Genomic DNA, 27,658 nt, shown 5'->3' on the forward strand with positions numbered 1-27,658 from the left:
CTAACCCTCAACATATTTTGCTGAATCATATACAGTATATTTCTGTTTTTTTATGAATGGATTATCATACAAGTATAGTAGTATTTGTGTTTGTGATGAATGGATTGTCTTTTGCAACAGGATGACAAGGCTGATGTTATCTTGAAATACATGCCTGACGAAGCTAGGCTGCTCAAGGCGTATGGGGAGCTTCCCGAGAACACCAGGCTCAACGAGGGTATCGCTGGTGGGCTGGACGAGGAAGACGATGGCCCTGGTGATGATTACATTGAGTTTGAGGACGAAGACATTGACAAACTCTAGAGAGTTGTAAGGGCCATTTCTTGCACACTGCCTCTTGTATTGTTGATGGGGGCTTTTATCTTATGTCTAATGTTTTTAAGTGATAATATGGTGAAATCTTTATTTGGCATCTACGTACAATACGCTGCACGTTATATATATATACACGCTTGAGTTACTTGAAATTGTATGAACCATCTTAAACATTAGTCTCAGTATGTACAGCTGATGAATTTCCAATTTATGGTAACAACAGTGGAGTCCATGTACTTGCATTCCCTAATCTAATCACTTGGAGTATCTAATAACACTACCACAACTAGCCTCATCACCACAATATATTAATGTATTCATCAACAATTATTCTGAAATTTAACTATATTAAATCAAACACGAGCACCTATTGGATCTAGCACTAAAAAACTAACGTCACTATATACCGGATTAGTGATGTAATCGGACTTCATTCTTGCAGATGCATTTTGAAATCAAAAAATATTTTGGGCTTCTTTCATAACAATAGTATATAGTGGGAGTATAAGAGTACGTCTCTTTTGTAACCAAATGAAACTGTTTTACATGAGTGGTATATTTAATTAAAACCACCTACAAACATGCAAACATATCTACAACCTTAATTTATGTAAGGAGTGAGACACAAAATCATGAACAAGCTTAAAATAGACAGCACACGGATAGGGCTGGGGAAAAATATCGAAAAAATGATATATCGCTCGTATCGTATTGAAAAATATCGAAAAATTATCGAATTTTCGATATATCGTATCGTAAGTTTTCGATACGATAACGGTATGAATTTCCTTATATCGCGATATATCGTTTTATATCGAAAATACGATATATATCGAAAATTTTTGATATATCGATATTTTCGATATATATCGATATTTTATTTTCGATATATATCGATATATATCGAAATTTTCGATATATATCGATATTTAACGATATATCGAATTTCGATACGATATATCGAAATATCGATACGATAACGATATGAAATTTTTTTATATCGAAAGTTCGATATATCGAAATTCGATATATCGAAACTTTCGATACGATAACGATATGAAATTCTTTCATATCGATATTTTCGATACGATACACGATACAACGTTTTCGATACGATATATCGTATCGACCCACCCCTACACACGGATGTGGACACACACACATAGTATATCACAATTCACACACAAAGCCCTCTTTTTCCCTTTTCAATATTTCCTTTTGGTTTCTCAATCTTGCAGAGATATGATTTATCGATCTTCCTATAGCTACAATCCTTTCTTGATACACCTCCTATTCGCTCTAATTCCCAATTGATCAAACCCCAAAATTAAGACAGTGAGTGATATTATATTACACAACACATCAAATCCAATACCATGAAACACACGATTCACAAGCATGCAAATCTCCAATGATATTAATTGCATGAATCTTGATGGGGTGCAAATGCAATTGCAAAAGGGATTGCCTCATCGCTCTGATCATGTTGAATGCATGGCTGTGGCAGCTCGTCGAGGGATCGCCATCATCAAACAGGGATTCCCTAGATTCATTCCTTTACGATTACGCCTTCAAGAAGATCAAGAAACTCCGTTCGGGCGAGGTGTACTCGGTCCCCTCTCCGGCCATCTTCTCCGGCATGGAGCTGGCCGTCGTCCGAGTCCGCACCAGCAGCCTATGGCGCCAAGGGCTCACCCATGGCCCCTTAAAAATCCCACCCAAGACATTGCCATTGCCCTTCACCAAGAGAGTTGATGTAGTTTATCAAAATCTTGGCAACTGGTCTTCACATTACTACAATGTTCCTAACCACACATTTGTTGCACCTGTGTTAGGGTTTCTCTCCTATGATTCAAATGGGAATGAGGCAATTGAGATCAGGTCTAAGGGTGATGAGGCCTTGATGATGGATTTCAAGAGCTATGGAGGCGGTGGTGGGACGAAGAGGTGTGTTAGGTTCGACAGAAATGGGACGTTGGAGATGAGCAGCGCGACAAGGGAGGGGTGGTGTGTGGTGAAGGGAAGGGGACACTTCTCCGTCGTCGTGCCTAATGAGGGGAGGAGGCATTGGGAAGTGTGGATGGGGGTGGTTTTGGGGATTTTAGGGGTGTTTTTGGTGGTTTTGTGTGTTTTGATGTGGAAGAGGAAGAAGATGAGGGGAATGGAGGAAGAAACTGAGAGGAGTGAAGAGTTGGAGACTGTTTGGATTGGGAGAAGCAGAATGCCCTTTGCTTCAGGTATTAGAACACAGCCAGTTCTTGAAAATAGTTATCTTCCTTGACAAATGAGAATGAATCAATTGATCTTGTTGATGCATGGTGTTTTCTTGGATGATGTATCCTATGTTACTGTTTCGTGTATAGTTGTTGTGTTAGCTTAATAGCTTGTTCCATCTTTGGGAATTAATATTTATCGTACATTATACTACTACAACTACTACTATTAAGTTTATTCACAATTGGGTTTGATTGGTGAAACTTTTTTTGGTTCATGATTGTTTTAATCCAGAATATCCATATAATTAGTGTGATGGTGTTTTTGTCTTGATTCCATTTGCATGATATATAATGATAGCTAGCTCCCTCCTCCATTGATGGCCATAATAGAAGTTGTAATTTGTTAGTGAAAAAGGATGCGGTTGTAGTCAGTCCACAGTTAGATCACACTTTAAATTCATTGATTGTTTCTGTATTAATCAAACTTTTGAAAGACATTAACAGAAAAATATAGGCACTAGTTAAGTCTTCAACAGTAGTGTTTTTTTTTTTTTTTTTAAGAAGTACTGAAAATTGGAGCTTAATGAAAATTGAATTCCTCGTTAAGATTTGTCATAGAAATCAATACATGATTTCAACAATATGCTATGTGAAAAGCTTTTTTGAGATGATGCTAAACCAATCATAACAAAGTACTACTAATAAAATCAAGTTTACAATAGCGAATGCCGAATAAGTAGGGGTGGATAGGTACGGTATACCGTACAAATAGTGTCATACCGCATACCGTACCGAAAGTAGCGGTATGACAAAATTCTATACCGTTACCTTACTGAAAATTCGGTATGATAATATTCAATACCATTATCATACCATTAATGCGGTATACCGTACCGTATTACGGTATACCATACTTTGACGGTATATTGTAATACCGTTATACATGCTATAAAAAATTCTTTTATAATTTTATAACCAAAATATTTAAAATAACATTTCCAAGTGTTCAACTATTTGAAAAAAAATCCAAAACAATAAAACTTCAACAATTCAAATCCAAAAACAAAACAACTAAACCTATACCCAAAATATTTAAAATAACAATTAAACTTAAACTTGATGAAACCACCATAACCTAACTAATGATATTAATATTAAATATAAAATGAGACACGTTTTAGGTTATTGTTCAAATATGTGCCAAATGAAACAAAAGTAAAATAATGGCAATATGTACCAAATGAATCTGCGTGAGATGTGGGCGCGGAGGGATTAGCCCTAAAAGTAATGTTTGAGGTTTTTTATATAGTATTTAATTAGATTATGTATATTAAATATTTTAAGTTTATACATATAACGTATATACCGAAGATTCGGTATACCACGGTATACCGCGGTATGGGACATTTGATACCGTTATCGTACCGAAAACTTTCGGTACGGTATGAAAACTGCGGTATACCGAAAAATCGGTATTTTCGGTATGGTAAGTCCGGTATTTCGGTATGTCAGTATATTTTCCCACCCCTACGAATAAGTTGTGTCACATACATTTAACTCTTAATAATGTACTTAATTCTATTTATAATCAATTCTTATAGAACATAAAAATTAGTCTCATTTTACCATTTGGGATGTCCATAAAAAATACTCATTTCTAAAAATGAAAAGGTTTTTTTTTTCTCAACTTTATCCATTTTTTCTTACTTACTTTTTCTTCGTATCTTTCTTACTTTACCTATGTTTCCTCATTTTCTCTTACTTTATCAAATTCAAATTAAAATCCGTGCCATCCACAAATAAGACTATTTTTTGTGGACGGAGATAATATTAGTTATTAACAAGTTACAACTTACAAGTATCCATCCCAATCCAAACGTTATCGTGTCTTTATTGGATGGACATGATAAAACATAAATATGAGAAGATGTTTTGTGTGAATTATATCATTTATAAATTTTCCGTTAGTAATCCACCGTTAAACAGTGATAAACTTACTGTGTCTAAGTGTATTTTCGTGTTGCGAATAAGGATATTGCTTGAATAGCAGTAGCACAAAGAAGATGTTAAGTAGTACAAACTACTTTTGGTTAAATGGAAGATACACCAAACTACTACTATACTATTTTTTAATTCCAATGCATCAATTATAGCAATTTTTGCTTTAAAAATTGCAACATGGTGTACTTATCTTATCTGTTCACATTCCATATTTATCTTCATACTACTATTTTTTATTTACTAATTAATTAAGTGTTTGATTATGTTAAAAATTTATGTTGCTTCAATCATTAGCTACTAAAAAGTCAACATAACACGAGGGAAAAATATCTGATCGGCCGATCCCATGATTTCAAGTTTAACGATGAAGTTACATTTATCTAATATTTAAAATCAGTCAATCTTTTCCTATTTATCGGTGTTTGTCAAGTGCTGATTTTGACAATATTAGTAAATACTTACAGAATTACTGCATTTCTTTTGAGCATAGAATTTAAAAAATTAATTTATTAAAAATTAAAGTAGAGAGAAGAAAATAAAAGAGTGAATAAAATAAGAAAAATAAAGAGAGACTAAAGTAAAGAAGGGAAAAAAGTTTTACCAAGAAAATAATACAGTTCAACTGACTTAAGACAAACAAAAAAAGAATACTAATCGACTATCTTGAGACAAACAGAAAAGGAATTATACGACTCAACTACCTTGAGACGGAAGGAGTATAATATAATGAGATAAGTCAATATGAATTATGAGAAAAAAAATAGTTTAATTAGTTGGAATAATAATTTATGTATATACAAACAAATACTTACAAATTTACTAAATTATCTTTAATTGAGTAATTTATAAACACTAGTTAAAGAGGTTGAATTTTTATGAAAAAAGTACAGAATAAATTTATACGACCATTAATTTGAAGTTAAGATTAATTTTGTTAAAGAGGGTTACTATGATTCATAATCTTGTAAGATTATCCATCCGGAAATATATTGTGGCTTTCAATCTCATGAACCGAACATAGATTCATATAATTTGGAGCTTCATCCTCCCAAAATGAGTGAAGAGATTATTAATTTATTAATAAACAATTGTTAACTCATTTGACTTGTATATCTTGTTCACGGTTGAAAATTTTCACCTTTATATTAATTATACTCCACTTATTATGTCGACATGAATCACAACAACACTCACAAATATTGAAAACTCTATCCAAAACAAAGGAAAACTCGACTAGTTTCAAGACTTAGTTGGCATTCTCATATCAACAAAAATCCTATCCCAAAATATGAGATGAAAATTAATACTACTATAGTTTGTTGAAATATCATTTATGCAATGATTTCACCGAGCATGCATTCCCTGAGCCTGAGTTCCAGCATATGATTGTCCATTGTAACGATGTCACAACACTCACATCTATCCATCTGAGGACAAAATAACATAATAATGAAGTATAAATACTTACTCCTATTATGTAATGTTGGCAATGAATTAGTATTTATAAAAGAGGATGAATAGTTTTTCATAATTAATCGTATGAATATGATAGTACCTGATATCGCTTAGTGGCAGGTGAATATAGTTTAATACGGTTGATAGCATCTGCTGAGCGGGAGGAATTACAGGGCGGAAGTTGGCGAGGCCGCGCTCGAGCGTAAGCAGTGATAACCTCACCGCCCTCATTCTCTGCCACCGCCTCAAGAAAGAAACTGTGTGGGGCTTCGCAAGGCTCTCTGGACAGGGGCCGCGTGTTCAGCCTGTAGTAAGGGGGCTGCGGGTTTACGTCCCGACGCTTATACCACGGCCTGAATGTCTCCAGCGGCATCTGCAGGTAGCTGCGCGGGAATATTGTTTCGTATATTTGTGCTGAATATCCCCACGCAATCGAGATGCTCCACTTGCTTTTCCTCTCGTGGCATATGCTTTGCTGCAGCATCCTCGACTGGTCTGCCGCCGCCGCCTTCATGAGGTGGCGCGTCGACTCCAAACGGTTCCTGGACGGAAATATTGGATCCACCACGTCGAAATGGTGGAGCGAGAGTAACGGGGAAAGCGGGTGTGCTGACAGGAGACCCGATATATCGCCTTGTAAATCAATCTGAAACATGTAAAAAATATCCCATATTACTATACGTGCGCAAATTAAAAGTAATCAGAAGAATGAATGAATGACCTGGTGACTCCCCATTTGCGGAGAGAGATTGACACCGATATCAGCAACACAGTTTTTAGTTGTATTATCAGAAGAATTCAAGAATGCATATCTTGTGAGACAAGCATCCATATCCGCCGCCAGAGCTTTGGCCAGGGGATAACTCAGGATGATCCCGGCTCCACCAAACGCCTCGTTGAAAGAGAACACGTAGCTCGACATTAGAAACTCCGACTGCCCCCCGAGGTAGAAATATCTGGTGTGATCCAGCCGCGCCACCACCTCCACTATGTTATCCAAGAAGAAAATGGAGTCGTCGTCTCCCATCACTAACCACCTGATCTCCTGATTTGCAAAATCCCTGATGAGCTCCAGGATCCCGTGCACCATCCTCTGGGCCCGGAGATCGCGCTTGCTGAGCAGTCCGCGGAGGTCATCCGAGACTCTGTAAGGCGGGAGAGTCGTCGGGGGCAGTGCACCCGACGGGAGCTTGTCCAGGATGAGGGCGCCTCGGGTGGCGCCCGGACGCCACCAGGACTCTGTGTAGGCCCTGCGGTGGCGGGAAGCCTTTTCCGACCCCAGTATCCCGAAGAGCAGGTGGCTCAGATTAGTAGGACTGGGAGGAAACGCTGCCGGACTTGGAGTTTGTGATTCGGTTTTCAGCAATAATGGGCAAAGCTTTATGCGTTGAATGCTGATCAGGTACAGAGTGATGCATAGTAACAGCAGCAGCACTGCGATTCTTGATTTCATTATTTATCATGCTATTTCAGATTCATTTTCACACACTATTATATGTACATATGTGTATTGGATTGGAGTGTCTCACATTAAAAGATTATAAACACCCCACGTGAAGTATCTTTGGCCGCACTCGTCAAATCACAAACTTTATTACACTCAATCCTCTAATTAACGTTGCTTTAATCGCACACACAACATGTAAAAAAGCAGTCAAAACAATAACATGATTTAGTGATGCACAAGCAAAACAGATTAAGGACTTAACTCTTAACAATCTATATACTCCATGTGTTTCCTATTTTTAAATTATGAATGTAAAATGTAAAATAATTGTCAGAAAATCTACCATTTTAAAGCATCCTCATGGAACGATCTTTCCTCACTTGCATGATTACACTTTTGTAGAATTTATCAGTTTTTTTTTGAAAGAGCTTAAAAGCACCATAGGCTTTGGTCTATTGGCTATTAACTTTGAGCATTCACCCCGCCCTATAGGGCGCTCTATACTAGGCCACGGTATTATTCTCCGCTCTATTCATGTGTAGTGAGATGCTCTATAGCCCTCCATCCCAAGAAAGATGATCCATTCCTTGTGTGATACGAGATTTTATGCAACTTTATTTTTTTGTGTTGAGTGGAGCGAGTAAAGTAGGAGAGAAAATAAAGTAGAAATATAACATAAAAGAAAGTAGGTCATCTTCAGTGGGACACAGATAGAGTACTATTTTGTAAAGTATTTATTTTTTATTTTCTATACTTGCAAATATGTTAATTATTAGCAAAATAAATACTACTCTATATGTCCAAAAAAAAAAAAATCACAATTACCATATTTGGCCGTCCACAAAAAATAGATCACAATCATTTATGGAAAGATTCTCTCTTACTTTTTCTCCTTTACTTTTTTTTCCTCCTCTCTTACCCCACATTCCACTAAAACTACTTCTCTCTTACTTTTTCTCCTTTTTTACTTTTTTCCATTCTCTCTTACTTTACCAATTCTACATTAAAACTCATGTCATACACAGAGTGATCTATTGTTTGTGGACGGAGGGAGTATAAAAATACCACAAATTAAAGGCAAACTCCGCATTTACTTAATTAAAAAAAGTGGAATGAAAATTGAGACGAGGAAGAAAGTGGGGTGAAGATGTGAAATGAAGTAAAAATGTGGTGGAGAAAATAAAAAATGTGGAAGAAAGTGGATGCATAGGGCGTGTTAGGTTCGGCAATTTATTTATGAGCAATAAATAAATTGAATGCAGTAATTAAGAGATTATTAGTTGCGGTAGTGGGGTCACAAGTCAAATTAGTTGGAATATACCGAGGATACGTGTCAGTGACGTGGAATGCTGCCCGTTGGCGCTCAAATCTCCATTTCTCTCTCTTCTTCTCCCCCCATATTCTCTTCCCAAAACCTCCCCCAAAATGCAGTTTTAACTTTTAACCCTTCAGCTTTCTTCAATAGCTTTCGCCTTTTCCATATGTATAATTTTCTCAGGTACGTAAAAATTCCTCTCTCTCATGTTTTACTTGTAAATTCTAGCAATTTGTGTTTTTTTCCTTGGAATTGTTGTAGGCACTAGAGAGCTAGTAGAAATTAATGAACTGACTAATTTATGGATTATGATGTTAGAAAGAAGTTTATGAAAGTCGCGTGAAGATTGTAAAGGATCATAATCATATTATCACTTAATTTGTTTGTAAGGTATTGGAAAGAAAAGGGGTTTAAGCTATAAAGTATAAGCAATGTATCCAATAAGAAAAGGAATTTAATCTGTAAACAATGTATCCAATAAAACTAGGTGCAGATTTAGAATCAAGTCATTGCATATATTGAGTTACCATATGTAACTCTTATTTGAGTATGCCTTATTCCTGAGTCCTGATCTTCAAACAGACTGTTTACATTATCAAAATTTGAACTTTAAAATATTTGGAACTCTGCATATCTTCATTATTTAGATAGCAATGTAAAAGTTAGTAGTTCTAGTTATGATCTTTGGATTTTTAAATTAATATAGAGGAGGTTACTGGATGGCCTCAAGCAGTTTCCCTCTAAAATGATGTTGTAGCTCGAGCTTCTCTTCATGTGATATTAATATCTTTAGCATTATAATTTTATAAGTGTAATGTCGGGTGCAGGCTTTCACTATGCTGAACATTGGAGTTCATACTGACTTGGTTTGAAATTAATAGACGTGCTCCAAATTTCAATTGCTGCCGATTTGATCTGCAACTAGTACTTATCATGAGAAATAGTGAAGATGATAAGCATTGCAAAATTGAAGAAGCGTCGTCACCAATGAAGGTGAGTATGAAATAAGTAACCTGGAATCTGTTTTCTTTTATCTGCTATGAGAATACACTTTTCTGTCTCTAGACTAAAGCACATTCAAGACTGAACTTTGCTGTCTCTTTATGGTTCATTTCTTTCACAAAAACATTTGTAACCAACTTTCACATTGGCAGGAGGACCAAAGTACCAACCATGTGTATCCCGACTGGGCAATGATGCAAGTAATGAGTTCTCCCATTGACCCTTTAATCCAACAGCAAGCAATAATTGGTCAAAAGTTTCTTTCATCATATTTAATGGTTTATTGGTGTTACATTATTGGTTTTTTAATCATCAGGCTTACTGTGGCCCCCAATTTACTGTGCCGCCATATTTTAACTCAGCTGTTGCTTCTCCTCATATTCCTCCACCTTATATTTGGATAGTGCCTCCACAGGTAGTCTCCTACTGCCAAGTAAAAGGATATTCGATTTCCTTCACTTTTTCCATAACAAAATCTTCATATTTCAGTATATGGTACCTCCTTATGGGGCTTCATACCCAGGATATTATTATCATGAGCAAGTTTATGGGAATCCTGGAGTTTTGATGGTAAGTTCTGCATATGTTTAGACTGTATCCTGTGACATCTTCATAACTCAAGTTTGTTGTTAGGTTTTCTGCCTGCTGCTGCTGTGAATTAAATCATAGCATGATTAGTTCAATCATTTTAAGTTTCTTTTTGTGTCCAAAAGAGAAAATGTCTGCCAGGATGAACATATTATATAAATGTCTGAGAGAGTCAAGAGTTAGCGAGGATCAGAATGTAATATTTAAATGTATGGGTGTATAGGTTGGTACTTCTTTTAGCATAGCTACGCCTGCGGAGTCATCAGGAAACACAGATGGAGGCTTCATGAAGGAGTCCAAAGATTCTCAAGGGTTTGCAGTTCCAGTCAGGAATGGAAATGCTGAAAGTGGTGGACATGGACTAGATCTCAGACTGTCGGAAAGGTGTGTTGATAATGTCTCTTTATTGTGTTAAGAGTGATATAGACTCTGTTCCTGGTAATTTTTTAAAGATGTTAAGACACAAGCCTTCTTATCGACTTATTTTACTGAATGCCCAAAATTTGTTCTTATGATAGTGAGGTGACTGACAAACCCATTGACAGAACAAATGGAGTTACAGCAGAGGTAAGGATCAATATGGTGCCTGTGGTTTGAAAATTACCACCTTTGTCTTAATATGTTGTCATTATTATAGGCTGGTCGGAGTGGCATGAAGAGAAATCGAGAAGGATCTCCCAAGAGTGGTAAGCTTCTGTAAGTTTCTATGTATTGTAAATTTGGAAAATACTCAATGGTAGAAAGTTTGTCCTAGTAGAATTCTTTCTACTACATCTTGTATAGTCTTTTACCTAAATGCGTTGCTTTAGATGCCAAAGTTCTTTAACCATACGTCCATATCCGGTTGTATTTTGCATTGTATTATTGAGGTATATGTGTTATGCCTCCCCAGCCAAGAGAAAATTTTTTAGGGGAAGAGAAATCGTTTTTACAAGCAGCTTTTGTCTGTTAGTTTCCTCCATTATACAGTCAATATGGTATTGTGAATCTTATGTAACTTTTGGATGTCTTGTCTAACAGAAATCAAAGATAATTATGCATAAAATTCTCAGATATGTTAATGGTACAATTTGTATTGCTGTTTTAACCTAATGTTTTACTTTTATTGCTACGGTTTCCAGTAAGTAGATGCATTATCTATGATAATAGGATTCTCTACTTGGTTCATATCATTGTAAAGTAATTCAACCTTTTCAGAAACAAAAGGTGGCAAGAACCAGAAGAAAGGCTGTGCTGATGTTGGCCGAGGTTATGAAAGTATGAAACAGGTGTCTAGTCCCACATATACACCAGTAAAAACAATAGAAAATGCAAGTTCTGTTCCGGGATTGAAGGATCCTTCTATTCTGGACGTGAAGCTCGTGAAAACTTATAATCCGCGGTCATCGATTGCAAATGAAGCCCAAATGCAGGTTTAAACATTGTCTATGACTAATCTGTCTTCGTTGTCTGTGCTTGTTTATACCCAAAATTAATTAGTGAAATATATGAGGAGTATTCTAGTCTTCTTAAACTGGCAATTCCAAAACTGATGGAGACACAAATCACCTTCTAAACTGCTATGGTTATAATAAAATGTGTACTGAAATCACTCACCAAATTTGTCTAAAAATACAGTAAGCATTACTTTTTAAGACTGTCATCCACAACTTGGCTCCTCACTCTCCATCAGGGTACACTGGAGCTACCAGAGCTGAAATTGGAGAAGAGGAAACAGTCAAATCGAGAATCAGCTAGAAGATCGAGGTTGAGAAAACAGGTATGTCTACTACCTCAAACAAGAGATCATTTGTACGAATTTATAAACGTGAATGTTTTGTGGAACTGTGTATTGACAATAACCTTGATAGTTAGGTCATTTGGCATATATTTACTTGTTATGATCTACTTATTACACACTGTTTCTTTGAATATTAAAGTGGTCTTCTCCAAAATGTCTTTTCTTTGTATTATAACCTCCAGATTACTTTGACTATCTAAATAAAATTAATTTCATATCAAACCAGATTTCTAAAGCATTCTCTAATGATACCAAAGTACTATAAAACAACTAAAAGTTTGTGAGTTTAACACTACTTTCTTTTATCAAGGCTGAGGCTGAGAAAATAGCCACCAAAGTTCAGACACTAATTGCTGAGAATATGACCCTGGAATCCGAGTTAGATGATCTCATGAAGTCCTCTGAGAAATTAGTGCTTGAAAATGGCACACTACTGGTATCAGTATGCCTCGTTTTTGTTTCCTCTCTTAGCTGATCCTTGAGTTTGCCACCCAAAAACCTCATGAAAATGTATTGATTTTGCAGGAGAAACTAAAAGATGCTCGACCAGGAGAAGTAAACTTCCTCAAGATTGATTGTATGAGATCACAACCAGTTGACATGGTGAACCTACTTGCAACGGAGAGAACGGAGGAGGATGGTGATTCGTACGAGCAGAGAAGCCCGGTAGCAAAGCTTCATCAGCTGCTCGATGCTGCTGCTGGTTGATTTACCTTTCTTGTCTTAGCTTATCTTTGTGGTTTAGGTATAGAAACCCTGTAATCTATTCACACTACTGAGTGGTTATGACTTACTACTATTTTGAGTGACTCAAACAATCACAGCTCTTTCACACAAGCCTTCTTAGATACAGTAATATTTTAGATTTCAACTTTGTAAATATAAAAATGAAATTTTAGGTTTAAACTATTGATAAATGATCAATATAAAATAATTAAATAATATTTTAGCTTTAATTAGATATATTAATTTATATAATTATTTTTAAAAAGTTCTGTGGGGGGCATTATGTGGTTGAATAATTTTATTGTTGAACTTTTACCATATCAAGATTAATGCTACAACTAAATCAAAAAATTTATTTTTAATTAAATTATTTTTTGTTATTTGGATTCTCTAAATTGATTTTAAACTATGAAGTAATAAAATTAGTCAATTTGGAGGGTTAATTTCATAAATGGTTATCGAACTAAAATTCTTGTATTAAATTAGTTACGAAAATTTAATTTATTTCAAAATTTATGGAGTATTATTTGTAGATATAGGTAAAATAAATTTTCTTTATCTGATAGATCATTTTTATTTTTCTACCACGACGAGTCATCTTATGCAAAAGCAAATCCGATAGAATCAAATTTTAATTTAGCCGAATTATATAATTTTAAATCAAAATGATCCTTTTTAAAAGTTAATATCATTCCATTCGATTACTTTATAAGATGTTATCATTTTTTTTCTCTTTTTTTGATAGGTTCTTTTAATTAGATTCTTTTAACTTCATAAATAAATCATTGGCGTGATAAATTATTGGAAGGGGGAATAAGACAAGCCCATATCAGATGAAGACAGACCAATCATTCGAGGGGAAAAAAAAATTAAATCACAAATTATATTTGCACATTTAATATTGCATATATTTAAAGTGAGGCTGTATTCACCAAAAACGAGTTTCATCGCGTCAAGATCAAGAAGGCGGCAGCTGAACAAGAACGCAAAGGCGAATCAACTGAACAAGTCTTCGTCTCTCTCTCTCTTGGCAGGTAAATCATCACCAAACCCTGCGCGTTTTTTCCCTTGTTTATATCTCACAATTTTTCTATCTCTTTCTGGGTTTCTTGAAGATAGTCAAAAGATCGGATTTTTTCTTCGATGGCTTCAAAACGGATCTTGAAGGAGCTCAAGGATTTGCAGAAGGATCCTCCCACTTCTTGCAGCGCAGGTATTTTTTCTTCTCAATTTTGGTTTTCCTTAATTTAATTTAGCTTTAATTGGTGCGTCTATGTGCTTTTTTGTTGTTTATTGATTTTTTTTAATTTCAATTTTAGCTGATTGAGAATTCTAAGGGTTGATCCATGACATTGGTATGTATATGTGCTAGAAAATAACATTTTTTCACGTATATTTATTTATTCTTTTAAAATTTCCCCAATTAAAATTTTTAGGTAGCACGATGTCTTGTGGGGTTTGTTTATGTTGTTTTTGGCTGGTGAAAAATCTTTGTTAACTGTATCATTGATGTTGAGTAGAAGTTGAGGACTATTAAGAAGGTAAAAGGGGGAAAGAAAGGCTAGATTTTTAGGTGTTTTTGTAAACGATTAATGATATTCATGCCTTTTCTATTTTCTAGAAAGGCTGTGCTTTATTCCAAAGGATAAAGCTATGCTGTTTTCAGATTAAACTGTACTTGCAAGTTATGAAGCTATTCATAAATAATTTGATTTTGAGTCATGTAGTATTTGTTTTAACCACCTTTTCTTGATTTAGTTACTGTGGTTGCTAATGGGAAACATACTTCTTTCTGTTGTAACAGGACCTGTTGGTGAAGACATGTTTCATTGGCAGGCAACGATAATGGGTCCGCAGGATAGTCCATACGCAGGAGGAGTGTTTTTAGTGACGATTCATTTCCCCCCGGATTACCCTTTCAAGCCTCCAAAGGTGGGCTTGTTAGATTCTTTCTGAGATTGTCAGCTTACCTCTGTCGAAATGACACTATATGAAAGTATATGAATACCTGTGTCTTCGTTCTTGATTTATAATTTTAGATCCATGTATGAAGCTTGATTTCTTACCATGGAATTCTCAAGTAATTGCTTTCAGTGTGTAGTTTAGTAGTTTTCTGAATGATGTGTTGGAACAAGTCATTTTTTCGTACGTCTTTTCAACTTGTTTCTTAATGGATCTGAGTTCTTTTTGTATTTTGAGCTTTAAAGTTGATGCTATGAGAATCTCAGTGATGTTCTTAACTCTCCCACTCTTTAGTGTAGTCTGGCTGTTGTTTCTCTGCAATATAATGCTGTTTGCTCTTGTGTACTCCGCAGCAAATTCTTAATTTGAGAAATTATGTGGATAGTTGTTAAAAATAGTTTTACTTATGTCTTGAGGAGAAAAATTTAGCTGAAGAATTTGGGGATAGCCTTTCATTCCAAGCATCCCTTCAGTTTTCATCTGTAATGTGGATCAATGCAAATAATACTTCTTCGGGATAGTCTCTCATTTCATAATGTTCTGAATGTAATGTGGATCAATGCAAATAGTATTAAATTAAGCAGGAAATTAGTGTTGAAGAGCTCCCCGAATTGCATATTGAATCTGTGATAACATCCCCTCACATTATGCTTCTTCTTGGCTTCTCTTCTAACATCCTGAGCAATTTCACACTCGCTCAAGATATGTCCCCTTATTCTTTTTGGTGAAATTTTTCAGGTTGCATTCAGGACAAAAGTTTTTCATCCAAACATCAACAGCAACGGTAGCATATGCCTCGACATTTTGAAGGAGCAGTGGAGCCCCGCCTTGACAATATCCAAGGTTAATTTTACATTGCGTTGGTGCCTTTTCTCTTGTCATTTAGTCAGTCACAAGTTTACACTTAAAAAACTTTTGTGCCCCCAAACAATAAGTTCATGTTTACAACTTATAAGAATGACAACAACGATAGGAATGCAGTATTCTTTGAACATATCTATCCTTGCAAAGATAAGGATAAGACAGATGCTGGGGACGCGGTCCCTTGTTCTATCCTTGTGGGGGAAGAACCAAAAGCTCGTGAATGTAAAGGAGGAATCTCGTCTATGATTCTATCCTTTTTATTTTGCATCTTTTCCTTCCAATTAATTATCTTAGTCAAACCAATTGCGTTACGTATGTGCAAATCAGTAGTTTATTTTTATACTCGTGTGCTTAATGGTTATATGCTTGCAGGTGTTGCTCTCTATCTGTTCGCTCCTAACGGATCCGAACCCTGATGACCCATTGGTGCCTGAGATCGCTCATATGTACAAGACGGATAGGGCCAAGTACGAGCAAACTGCTCGGAGCTGGACTCAGAAGTATGCCATGGGTTAATCCAATCCCCTCATGAATTAGATTTGCATTTATGTAAAAAATGATGTGTTGTTTATCTGTTCCTGCAACGGACTCACTCATGTGTAAGACCTCTTGAAACTCTGCAAATGATGCGTTTGAACTGTTGATATGGAATTTCTGTTGGCTTTGCTTTATTATCATTCTTGTTGATGGTTACTCCTTGATTTTATTTTAGATTTTAGATAAATTTGCAATCTTTTGTGTTTGCTTGAAGCCCAATTTGTTTTGTATGGCATGAATTTATATATAGTTTTGAAAAGTCTCGATTATTTTTATTAAGTTTAGGTCCATTACCGAGAGTTTGATGTCGGGTAGTTTGGCAAATGACAAAAAAATCATCCAAGTTTGGTAAGTTTGCTCTGTCGCTTAATTTTGAAAATTAGAAAAATCATGAAATTGCATTTGTTCTTAAATATTACTCCCTCCGTCCCAAATTTATAGTCACATTTAATTATGGCACGGGTTTTAAGGAATTAATGGAGTGTGTAATTAATGAAGTGAGATGATTGAGTGTGTAATAAATGAAGTGAGATGATGAAGTGTGTAATAAATGAAGTGAGTTGGTTGAAGGTGGGTCCCTTTTTGACTTTTTGGTTTTTTTATTTTTGTTTTGGTTTATTTTTGTGTTGATAATGGCATTTGGGTGTAATTTTAGTGAATAATGGGATAAAATTTTATGTCCAAATATGGAAAATTTTAAATGTGACTATAAATGTGAGACGGACTTTTATGGCAAAATGTGACTATAAAACTGAGACGGAGGGAGTATATGGTAAAAAATTATTATAACTTGTATTTTTCAATCAAACATTGTCATTTTATTTAGGAATTGATAACATAGTGTGATCAATTGCTAACTCAACATTTAATTGCTAACTACAACTAATTTAGAATCATAAGATTTATACAGATCTAGTGGTCTATAAATTGTCATGTGTAATTTCGTTTTATTTTATTTAAATTTAAAAAGACAAAAAACTATCAAAATTAGGGTTTTAGATCAAAATGTCAATGTAGTATATTAAACATATGAATACAATTAATTGAATATGTCAACACAATTTAGTATTGTCATTGTATATTTATTATATTGACATAGGAGTGCGTTAAAATGACAACACTATTAAAATGACATTGTGACACCACGCTAGACTGCAATATTATAGTATAAACGCTAGACTGCAATAGTATAAACGCTAGACAACAATCTAATTATTGTCTAGCGTATTGGATATTGCACTCTAGTGTATTGGATATTGCAGGCCGCGTCACCTTGCAGTCTAGAGTATTGGATATTGCAGTCTAGAGTATTGGATGTTGCAGTCCGCGTAAATTTACCCTTGCGAATTTTTTATGATTGCCACATGACAGCTGATTATTCGTCCACGTGTACAAATGATTAACTAGGAATGGTGGTATGGTGTTATTTTAAGATGAGTTGTCATTTTAACACATCCCTATTGACATATTATGATAACTATATTGACATTTAGCTGAATAGAAAATTCAAGAATTTTTTTCAAATTTTGACATCGGTACATATCCAAATTGAGATCTCGTTAGAATCCTTATAAAATTATCTTTAATTTGACATATGTTGTGTTAAAAAATAATTTAAATTGAGTTAGTTAAAATCATTTAAGTTTTGAGATATTCTTTTAAAGTTGGTTATAACTAACTTTGGTCAATTGATGTTAATTTCCTTCATTGATATTGTTGAGATTTTGTGTGCGCAAAATGAGAGAATTGGACTAATCATCTTCAGCTCCTCACAAAGAAAGACCAACGGCTAGGTTTAAATGGTTGTTGGGGCGTTGGAGATCAAAGGCTTAGATGCTTTGGATTAGATCTCTTAATCTGGGCCGTCTATTCCAAGTATATGGTTTTGAGCTGAATTCACTTGAGTCGGTTTTGCCGTTTCAATCAGAGTAGAAAGGAGAATTAGAGAAGAAGATCAAGTGCTCGATCCTTGTAGAGATCAGAGACTAGTCGGTCGATTCACACCGTGTTTTGTGAGCTAGCTTCCCCTGTTTCTTAGTAGATTGTCACTGCTGTGTTTTTCCCCTTTTTGTATCTTCACCACCGAGAATCAAATATAGCGAGAAGTACTTTCCCGTGGATGTAGACTTTTACGTCGAACCACGTAAAATCTTGTGTCGTGATCCTTGTTCTTTTTCGTTGCTGCATCGCTTTTGATTTACATCTGGCGCCGTCTGTGGGAATCGATTGATGGCGATGGCGAGGCTCGAAACAGAGAAATTCAATGGGAGGAATGATTTCGGATTGTGGAAGGTGAAGATGGAGGCTCTGCTCACACACCAAGGGCTCAACGACGCGCTTGATTCAACGAAATGAGAAGCCGACCGGGAAGCAATTGGAAATCTTGAAGAAAGCTCGAAGTCTAATTTTTCTGAATCTTGATGATAAAGTGTTGAGAGAGGTCGCGAGAGAGAAGCCTGCAGCCTCAATTTGGAAGAGGCTCGATGAGTTGTACATGACGAAGTCCCTTGCGAACAGGTTGTATCTCAAACAACGTTTATATTCATTCAAGTTTACTGATGATAAGACAATTGGGGATCAAATAGATCAGTTTAATAAGATCTTAGATGATCTTGAAAATGTTGATGCGAAGATGGAGGAAGAAGACAAGGCCATTGCCTTGTTGAATGCCCTCCCGAAGTCCTTTGAACATCTTCGTGATGCCATGTTGTATGGCCGAAAGGAGGCAATAAGTCTTGTGGAAGTTCAGTCTGCATTGAAGTCCAAGGATCTGCAAAAGACAGGTAGTGCTCTTGAGACCCCTGGCGAGGTGTTGAATGTGAAAAAATTCAAACAAAAGGGCAAGAATAAGGCTCCTAAGTCTCAATTCTAGAAGCCGAAAGAAAATGGTGAGAAGAAAGAGACTAGATCTTGCCACTACTGTAAGAAACCTGGGCACCTCAAGAAGAATTGTTTCGCTTGGAAAAGGAAGCAAAAAGAGGAATCACTGGGCCCGGGGACGTCTGATGTAGCTCAAGAAGTGGCTGATGTGCATGTCATGAATGTTGCAGACGGAGATATAGGGAGCAGTTGGATTGTTGATTCAGGTTGCAGCTTCCATATTTGTTCACATACTGACTGGTTTGAGGAAATTCAGCCAGCAGATGGATCAGTGCTTTTAGGCAACAATCAAAGTTGCATAGTTCGTGGGATTGGCAAGGTCAGACTCAAACTCAAAAATGGTTCAATAAGAGTGCTCACTGAAGTTAGGCTAATTCCAGATATTAAAAGGAATCTGATTTCTCTTGGAGTTCTTCAGTCAAAAGGGTATAGATTCAGGTCTCAGGGAGGCAATTCGGAAATCTACAAGGACTCACAAGTTCTCATGACAGCTATAAGGAAGAGAACCTTGTATTACTTGGATGCAGTTGCTGTTGTGGGGGAAAGCCATGTAACTCAGAAGGTTGGAACTGATTTATGGCATAAAAGGTTGGGTCATGTTGGTTTAAAGGGGCTGACTCTACTGAACAAGAAGGCCTTGGTTCAATGCTCAGACTTGGAATAATTTCAGAAATGTGAAGAATGTATAATGGGAAAGGGAAAGAAATTACCTTTTCCAAAGTGGAAGCACACTTCAAGATCTCCACTAGATTATGCCCATAGTGACTTATGGGGTCCCACGCATCCACATACACTAGGTGGAGGAAAATACTTCATGTCCATAATAGATGACTTCTCAAGGAAGCTCTGGGTCTATGTGCTAAAAGAAAAAGAGAAATACAATGACTATGACATGCTGTTTTATGCTTTGTGTGTGGCAGAGAGTATCATCTATGATGAGCCTGAAAACTTTCAAGAGGCCATGAGAAGTGTGGAAAGAGATCACTGGATAAGGGCAATGAAGGAAGAAATTGATTCTTTGCTCAAAAATGGTAAATAGATTCTAGTTGATAGGTCTGCACTCCAGAAGGCTGTGGGTTCTAAATGGATATTCAAAAAGAAAATCGAGGCCACACAGAAGGATCAGATAAGTTTCAAGGCAAGGCTCGTAGCTAAGGTCTACACACAACAAGAAGGAGTTGACTACAATGAGGTATTCTCTCCCGTCGTTAAACACTCCTCAATAAGGATCATACTTTCTATTGTAACTCAACTAGATTGAGAATTACATCAACTTGATGTGAAGACAACTTTTCTAAATGGAGATTTGGAAGAAACTATTTTTATGGAGCAACCCGAGGGTTTTGAGGTAAAGGGGCAAGAAGAGAAAGTTTGCTTGCTCAAGAAGAGCATATATGGTCTAAAACAAAGTAGTAGACAATGGTATAAAAAGTTCGATTCTCACCTAGCTGACATTGGTTTTCACAGATCTTCTTATGATGATTGTGTATATATTAGAGTCAAAGATGGGAAGAAAGCCGCATATTTAGTCGAGAGAAGAAAGGAGAGTTAGAGAAGAAGATCAAGTGCTCGATCCTTGTAGAGATTAGAGACTAGTCGGTCGATTCACACCGTGTTTTGTGAGCTAGCTTCCCCTGTTTCTTAGTAGATTGTCACTGCTGTGTTTTTCCCCTTTTTGTATCTTCACCACCGAGAATCAAATATAGCGAGAAGTACTTTCCCGTGGATGTAGACTTTTACGTCGAACCACGTAAAATCTTGTGTCGTGATCCTTGTTCTTTTTCGTTGCTGCATCGCTTTTGATTTACAGATATTTTATGTGCATTATATTGCTACTTATTGATGATGCCTTATTCATGATCTAATGTCTATCATTTAGTTGCAATTATTATCAATTTAGGGATAAGTTAGCAATATAACAATCCCTTGATAACATTGTTTAATTTATTGATGGTGACATCCACGGTTGATTTTTCGGCTACCATTCTATACTATTCCATCATAAGATAACCGAGAACAAATTTAAACGATTGATTTTCAAAGTTGTGGGTCGGATCAAATTTTTATGATGTTTATTGTATTTGACAATTTGTATTGTCGGCCTTGAGGTTTATCCAAATTAGGAGTACTATATAAATCATTTATGAACTTTTTCTTGATCTTATTGTTAAAGAATCGTTCTACCTCAAAATATAGTAGTAGCATGTAAAGGAAATCGTTATCATTAAATTATTCGATTAAATAAAACAATGTGAATTAATTTAGGCCTCTATTCACCAATCAAGAAACTTGGATGTTGAAGTATTAAATTAAAATTGTTTTTCTAATTTGACTAGTAAACTATGCTTACACGATCAAGAATAAGACATCGTTCAGAAATGTGATGGTTGTCAATGCATGTTGATATGTTCAACGCATCTTACACCTTGGGGTGCAAGCACTTAATATTCCAATTGAATAATGCACACATCGACAACAATGCAACTAACTTTTACTTAAATCTTATATTCACCTCACGTTTATGTGTCTAATTAATAAAACTTCGCGCCCAAGTATCAAATTAATTTTTAAATTTTGCACTAGCTAATGGAGTAGCTCATAATGAGTATTATGCATTTTTAATCACACGAGTGAATGTAGTCCCAAAATTTCTTGAAAATTTGGAAAAGAATGTACTAGTAGTACAACAATAGTATATAGCTTCGATAATAATTCAAATCCACCGTACGCATAGACATAATCTAATATATCAATTATGTCACATTAAATTAATGAAGTTTATAGGTAGAGGCGGGGCTAATATTATTCTTAATTTTTTTTTATTACTATAGTCAAATTATTTTGTGTGAAATGCCATGCAAAAATCACACTCCCACCGTTAAGTCGAACTAAAGGAAAATTAACTTATTGAAATCTCGAATTTAATTACAAAAATCAATTTGTATCAACAATTATTTAATACTACTAGACACATACAAAATGACTTCAAATACTACTACGACTTATAAATATATAATTTGATTTCAAGTTTCTCCTGCATTCTGTGGTTCTTTCCCCTGCAACGCTCACTCATCAATTCACCAAATATTTTTGCACTAAATTCTCAACCAAACTTACTATTCTTCTTTTCTATATGAAATGTGACTGGAAAAAAAAAAAGAAAATGATTATGAAGTCGAAAATGAGAGAGTCCATCAAATACAGTATGACAACCAAATTCTACTCTCCGCCGCCAGCATGCCGCCACGAAACGCCGCGTTTAGTGAGGATCTCCGTCACCGACCTCGACGCCACCGATTCATCCAACGACGAGCATGAAGACACAAGGCTAAATCCAAATTCCCGCCGAGTCATAAAACACGTAAACGAGGTAAGGTTTGAGATCAAAGCTGATATTGTGAAGAAGAAACTCCGCGGAGTTAGGCGGCGGCCGTGGGGGCGATGGGCGGCGGAGGTCCGCGATCCAGCGCGGCGGGCGAGGGTTTGGCTCGGGACTTACGACACAGCCGAGGAGGCGGCCATGGTCTACGACAGGGCGGCGATTCAAATTACCCCGCCGCCGGCTGTTGGAGATTGCGACGACATAAAAATATCATGTTCTGATGATCGGAATTTGGAGGAGGGAGATTTATTATCGCTGGATGGATATTTGTGGAATGATGATTTGGATTTTAGTCCACAATTAATTTGTGATGATTTTAGGTTAAAGGAGCAGGTATTGAATGTGGATGATAATTTTGGTGATCTTGACATTGAATTTGAATGGGACTTCAATCAACTATTAGCGGATCCGTGACCAATTCAATTATTCAAGGTATATATGTTATTTTACGTTTAACTCTCAAGTGTTCATACATTTACTTTTCAAATTTTGTTTCTTTTTACTTTGCAATATATTTCATTTGTAATTTGCTGTACAATCTTGTACTCCGTATAATAATACTGAATTACGTTTGTTTCGAGTGTAAGATTTTTTTGTTCCAATAACTTTTACTTTTGTCACAAATTGGATTTGGTCCGTTAACTATTGGACAGTGACAAATTCTTATTCCAAACATTTGACCACTCGTGAATTTATTCTACCAACGGCCTACGGCACTAACTGTCCTTTACTATATTATTGTGGATTTGTGGTGGAAGATTTGCTTTGGAAAACTAATATGTAATCCATTTTTTTTATTGAATACACTCAAATTTAGGATTTTGGGGGAATCCGGAATCCTAATTAATCAAGCTCGGGCTAACTTTCTCGAGTTCAATTTTAACCTCATAAATTTTCTAGCTAGCTTGTTGGATTCATGGAAATGTATTTGATAACCGTAATATCTTAATTTTAACTAAAACATACGGAGTATTTTGTTTTGCAGTGAAAATACTAATAGTCGCATCGAATACAAACATGAAAATCATATGATTCATATCAACCTCAACTGGTAGCCCGTAAAGTTATTTTCATGACTACGTTGATATTGGGTTTTTCCCATTTTCATGGACAATTGGGTATGCTGTTTGGTACCATGAATAATAATATTGCAGCCCACAATTTGGCGTTTGGTTGAGTCCGTCAAACCTAGAAAATGTGGACCAAATGACTAAACCACCCTCGCCTTTGATGATTATCACCGACAAATCCTCATAGCTCATCAGTTCTAATTAGAATTATTGCTCTCCACCGCCTCCGCAGTTCTAATCCGAAAGTTGAAAATAATAGAAATGGAGATGGAAGAAATGAACGTGCTTTACTCCCACCAGAACACCTCAATTCGCACTCTTCATTGCCAAACACCACCGATCCTTCTCCGTCTTCGTCCTCTCCACCGCCGTTGCTTCTTCTGTCACCTTCCTCCGCCAATTTCACCCCCATCGAGCTCTTCCTCTGGATATGCTGCATTTCCCTCAAAGTCTCTTGGTACACACCACGGTCAACATTCAGAAATCGGCGGAGACGGCCGAGTTTCCACTCCAAAAAGTGCGACGGCCTGAAATTGGACGATACCGTTAATTGGAGAAATAGCACTGCCAAAAGAGGGGGAGAGACGAGAGCAACGATTGCTTCTCTTCGGAGGGAGACGAGGATGAATATGGGAAAAGAAATTATTTTCAGCACAATGGAGAAACGAGCATATCTAATACCTGCCCTCAGCTGTGATTGAGTTACATTGATACATGGAAAGTAGTATAGGGAAGCCTGAAACCCACTTGGTATTTACCGGGTCAAGAAATTAGTTTCACAGCTACCAAACAAGAGATACAGAAAGTGAACCCTGCTGTTTCACACCATTTCATAGCTACCACCCGCCCCCATACTAGTTTAATAAACATGTACAACAAACTGATCAAGTTTAACAATAAACAAAGTAACGAGAAATTATCAGAATAAGAGCATCAGCAATGGTGCATAGGCCAGCCATTCTCTCCTCTGCCACGTCAGCAACACTAAAAAAACCACTTGCCACGTCAGATTTAGGCCAGCCATAGGCCAGCCGCAATAAAAACAATTCAAAATATACTACATTTACGTAATTAAAATTACGATTAAAATACGGAATTAAATTTAGACACGTGTACGGGAAAATTCATTAATTGCATTTAAAAAAGTTACATAGATTAAAAAAAAGTACATGCATAATAAAGAAAAAAAACTATCGTCGTGCAGTCCTCCGTGCCCACAACTCTTCAATTATATCCTTTTGGAGTTGAATATGAGCATCCACTTGGCGCATGTTGGCAAATTCCTTGAGTCGGCCGGCTTCATCGAGGGGTACCCCTATCGTACACTAGGGGTGGCCGTTCCGTGGCTTGGACCGGCTTCATCGTCATTGACCCAACTAGTCAGTTGTACGCGCCTTCGTCTTCGACGATCATGTTGTGCGGGATAATGCAGGCGTACATTATCTCGGAAACGCATCCGACATCCCACAAACGCGTTGGGCCCTTGATTGCCGCCCATCGAGACCGGAGCACACCAAATGCGCGCTCCACGTCCTTGCGCGCCGACTCCTGTCGTTGCGCAAAGTAGGCCTTCTTTTCATCACTTGTTTGTCGGATCGTCTTCACAAAGACCGGCCACCGAGAGGTATATCCCATCCGCCAAGTAGTAGCCCATATCATGCCGGTTGCCGTTGGCCACGAATGAGACGGCTGGACGGACGCCCTGGCACTTCTCGTTGAAGAGGGGAGACGAGTTCGGGACGTTGAGGTAGTTGTTCGACCCGGCTACCCCAAAATACGCATGCCGGATCCACGACCCCGGTAATCAGCTACGGCCTCGAGGATTATCGTGGGGTTCTTTGACTTGTAGCCGGTCGTGTAGGCCCCCTTCCAGGCAGTCGGACAGTTCTTCCACTCCCAATACATACAGTCTATGCTGCCTAACATCCCGGGGAACCCATGCTTCTCCCCGTGCATCTGCATCAAATTCCGACAATCTTCGGGAGTAGGGCTTCGAAGGTACTGCTCACCGAAAATGCCGATCACGCCCCCACAGAACTCCTTCAGACATTTCAGTGGCTGACGACTCACCGATGTGGAGGTACTCATCCCACATGTCTGCCGCGCCTCCGTAGGCCAACTGCCTGATTGCCGACGTGCACTTTTGGATAGGGGTGTGGCCGGGTCTGCCAGCCGCATCGTGCCTGAAGCGGAAACACATATATTGACGCTCCAATGCCCTAACGATGCGCATAAACAACTCCCTGCGCATTCTGAAACGCCGCCGGAACATGTTGGCGGGAAACCGCGGGTACTCTGCAAAGTAGTCCTCGTACAGCCGCTAATGTGCAGCTACGTGATCCCGATCAATCACCGCTCGGTGGTGGACAAGTCGTGGAGGGCGAGGTATCGCCTGCTGTTCCACCATACGCATGTACCGCTCCATCCCGCGGTTCATGTAGGCCTCCATAGCCTCGTTCATCCTCCGTTCGTACTCCTCAGGATCCCCACAACTACCGCTACCGCTACCACCCGCGTGATCCATCGCTCGATGATGCTCTTGAATAGAAAGTTAGAGAGAGAAAACTCGTTAAAACAAGTGGTGCAAATGAAAATGAAACGAAAATCGCGTTTATATATGATTTAAAAAAAAAAAAAAAAAAAAAAAAAACCACGAAAAATCGGGCGCTGGCCGATCGGGCCTCCACAATGGCGGCTAGCCGATCGGCTAAGCGTTTGCCGGCCAGACCGGCAGCGATCGATCAGGCGAGCCCACGCCGATCCGCTCGCCGATTTTGCGCTGGCCGATCGCAATGGTTCGGCTAGCCGATCGGCCAGCGCGACGAATCGGCTAGCCGGTCGCTAGCCGACCATTGCGGATGCTCTAAACCCATTCAATTTTTGGACTAATTTTGTCACACTCTGGATCATTTTAAGGGGTGTTCACTTTGAACTAATTCCATTTCTAAGATTTGGAAGAAGTAATTATTCCAAGAACTGAGCCATAATTGACCACATATATAATTATGTTCACCCTTATTTAGTATACTAGACTTGACCCAAGAATTAATCCAAATATTATATAAAATAAAGACTTTGACTTAATAGAATTATGGATTGACAAATTTATCCCTTCAAGTGGAAATGTGGAAAGGTGAAAAGATGGGGCAAATGTGTAAATCTAATCCATTTCTTGGTGCACTTTTTAATGCACAACCAAAATTTACTTATTTTGCAAGATTTCAATTCTTCCTTAATGGGGAGTGTTAGGGTGTCACCATCTTTTAATATAACATCATACCACCATTCCTAGTCAATCATTTGTACACGTGGACGAATAATAAGCTATCACGTGGCAAAAAAAAAAATTCTGAAAAAGACGGCCAACAATATGTTGTATACTATACAACAATTTTTCTTAGCCAACAATATCCAACACGCTATACTGCAATCTATAGATTGTTGTGTAACGTTTATAATATTGCTGTGTATCGTTTATAATATTGCTGTATAAGTGGTGTCACGGTGTCACTTTAAGAGGGGTTGTCATTTAACACAAACCGTTCCTCAATTGGCATGAATAGTGCGGACTCCACCTTAATTGTAAGGTCTCCAACAATTAATTAGTGGAAGGTGAACACAAGAATTGACCCAATTCTTTCGGAGTGAACACACCCTTAACTCTTTTTGTTTATGTCTGTCGTGCCTTCATTTTCGACTAGTTTCAATTTCACCTCAATTCAAAAAATTCTGGATCGACCTTGCATTAAAAAATTTAATTTAATCAAATCAAACAAAGATTATGATTGTGCATATAGCTGGCTACTACTCGCAGTCCGACCAAACATGATAAGCGTGTTTTGTCATTTGAGACTATTTAAAGATGCATTTCTCATTTTTAGGAAATAAACCTCATACTTCACTAATTATAATCACATTTTACTATAAAATCAACAGAAATATATAAAATGAGACTCATATTCTACTGCCCCTTTATTCATTTCCTTTATAAAGTTAAATTTTTTTTCTTAGAACTCGTGCAAATTAAAATGTATTTTTAGCTGAGGAACCGATGGAGTACATGCATTTGAATTTTTTCCAGTGCACATCAAAGTAGAAAGTCATCAAAACTTTGACGT

At 37.1% G+C, this 27,658-nt stretch overlaps 5 protein-coding genes across 7 annotated transcripts; 3 read left to right on the forward strand and 2 right to left on the reverse strand.

The window, feature by feature from the left end:
* Positions 1-5,656: 5,656 nt before the first annotated feature.
* Positions 5,657-7,451, reverse strand: LOC125185155. The gene is made up of 3 exons (XM_048081646.1): positions 6,709-7,451; positions 6,088-6,633; positions 5,657-5,959 (listed from the first exon to the last, which is right to left on the reverse strand). The coding sequence occupies exons 1-3, from the start codon at positions 7,438-7,440 to the stop codon at positions 5,864-5,866; spliced, it is 1,374 nt and encodes a 457-aa protein (XP_047937603.1). The 5' UTR covers positions 7,441-7,451; the 3' UTR covers positions 5,657-5,863.
* Positions 7,452-8,796: 1,345 nt separating this feature from the next.
* Positions 8,797-12,951, forward strand: LOC125223697 (common plant regulatory factor 1-like). Of its 2 annotated transcripts, none has more exons than XM_048126958.1 (12): positions 8,797-8,932; positions 9,577-9,742; positions 9,904-9,951; positions 10,068-10,166; positions 10,241-10,321; positions 10,563-10,723; positions 10,858-10,906; positions 10,977-11,025; positions 11,537-11,751; positions 12,012-12,098; positions 12,430-12,561; positions 12,645-12,951. In XM_048126958.1, exons 2-12 carry the CDS (start codon positions 9,683-9,685, stop codon positions 12,825-12,827), a joined length of 1,164 nt encoding a protein of 387 aa, XP_047982915.1. In that variant the 5' UTR covers positions 8,797-8,932; positions 9,577-9,682; the 3' UTR covers positions 12,828-12,951. The 2 variants fall into 2 exon arrangements, with proteins under 2 accessions (XP_047982915.1, XP_047982916.1); XM_048126959.1 differs by having other exon boundaries at positions 12,430-12,555.
* A 769-nt stretch (positions 12,952-13,720) lies between these two features.
* Positions 13,721-16,342, forward strand: LOC125223716 (ubiquitin-conjugating enzyme E2 28-like). 2 transcript variants are annotated; one of them, XM_048126983.1, is made up of 5 exons: positions 13,721-13,879; positions 13,961-14,058; positions 14,650-14,777; positions 15,546-15,650; positions 16,044-16,342. In XM_048126983.1, the coding sequence occupies exons 2-5, from the start codon at positions 13,989-13,991 to the stop codon at positions 16,185-16,187; spliced, it is 447 nt and encodes a 148-aa protein (XP_047982940.1). In that variant the 5' UTR covers positions 13,721-13,879; positions 13,961-13,988; the 3' UTR covers positions 16,188-16,342. The 2 variants fall into 2 exon arrangements, with proteins under 2 accessions (XP_047982940.1, XP_047982941.1); XM_048126984.1 differs by having other exon boundaries at positions 13,764-13,879; positions 13,965-14,058.
* A 5,764-nt stretch (positions 16,343-22,106) lies between these two features.
* On the forward strand, positions 22,107-23,056 carry LOC125224537 (ethylene-responsive transcription factor CRF5-like). Its single transcript, XM_048127952.1, has one exon. It carries the CDS (start codon positions 22,222-22,224, stop codon positions 22,882-22,884), a length of 663 nt encoding a protein of 220 aa, XP_047983909.1. The 5' UTR covers positions 22,107-22,221; the 3' UTR covers positions 22,885-23,056.
* A 607-nt stretch (positions 23,057-23,663) lies between these two features.
* Positions 23,664-24,328, reverse strand: LOC125218482. Its single transcript, XM_048120156.1, has 2 exons — positions 24,222-24,328; positions 23,664-24,067 (listed from the first exon to the last, which is right to left on the reverse strand). Exons 1-2 carry the CDS (start codon positions 24,254-24,256, stop codon positions 23,722-23,724), a joined length of 381 nt encoding a protein of 126 aa, XP_047976113.1. The 5' UTR covers positions 24,257-24,328; the 3' UTR covers positions 23,664-23,721.
* Between the last annotated feature and the right edge of the window lie 3,330 nt (positions 24,329-27,658).

This window comes from Salvia hispanica, chromosome 4 (assembly GCF_023119035.1).
Source record: "Salvia hispanica cultivar TCC Black 2014 chromosome 4, UniMelb_Shisp_WGS_1.0, whole genome shotgun sequence".
Taxonomy (NCBI): Eukaryota; Viridiplantae; Streptophyta; class Magnoliopsida; order Lamiales; family Lamiaceae; genus Salvia; species Salvia hispanica.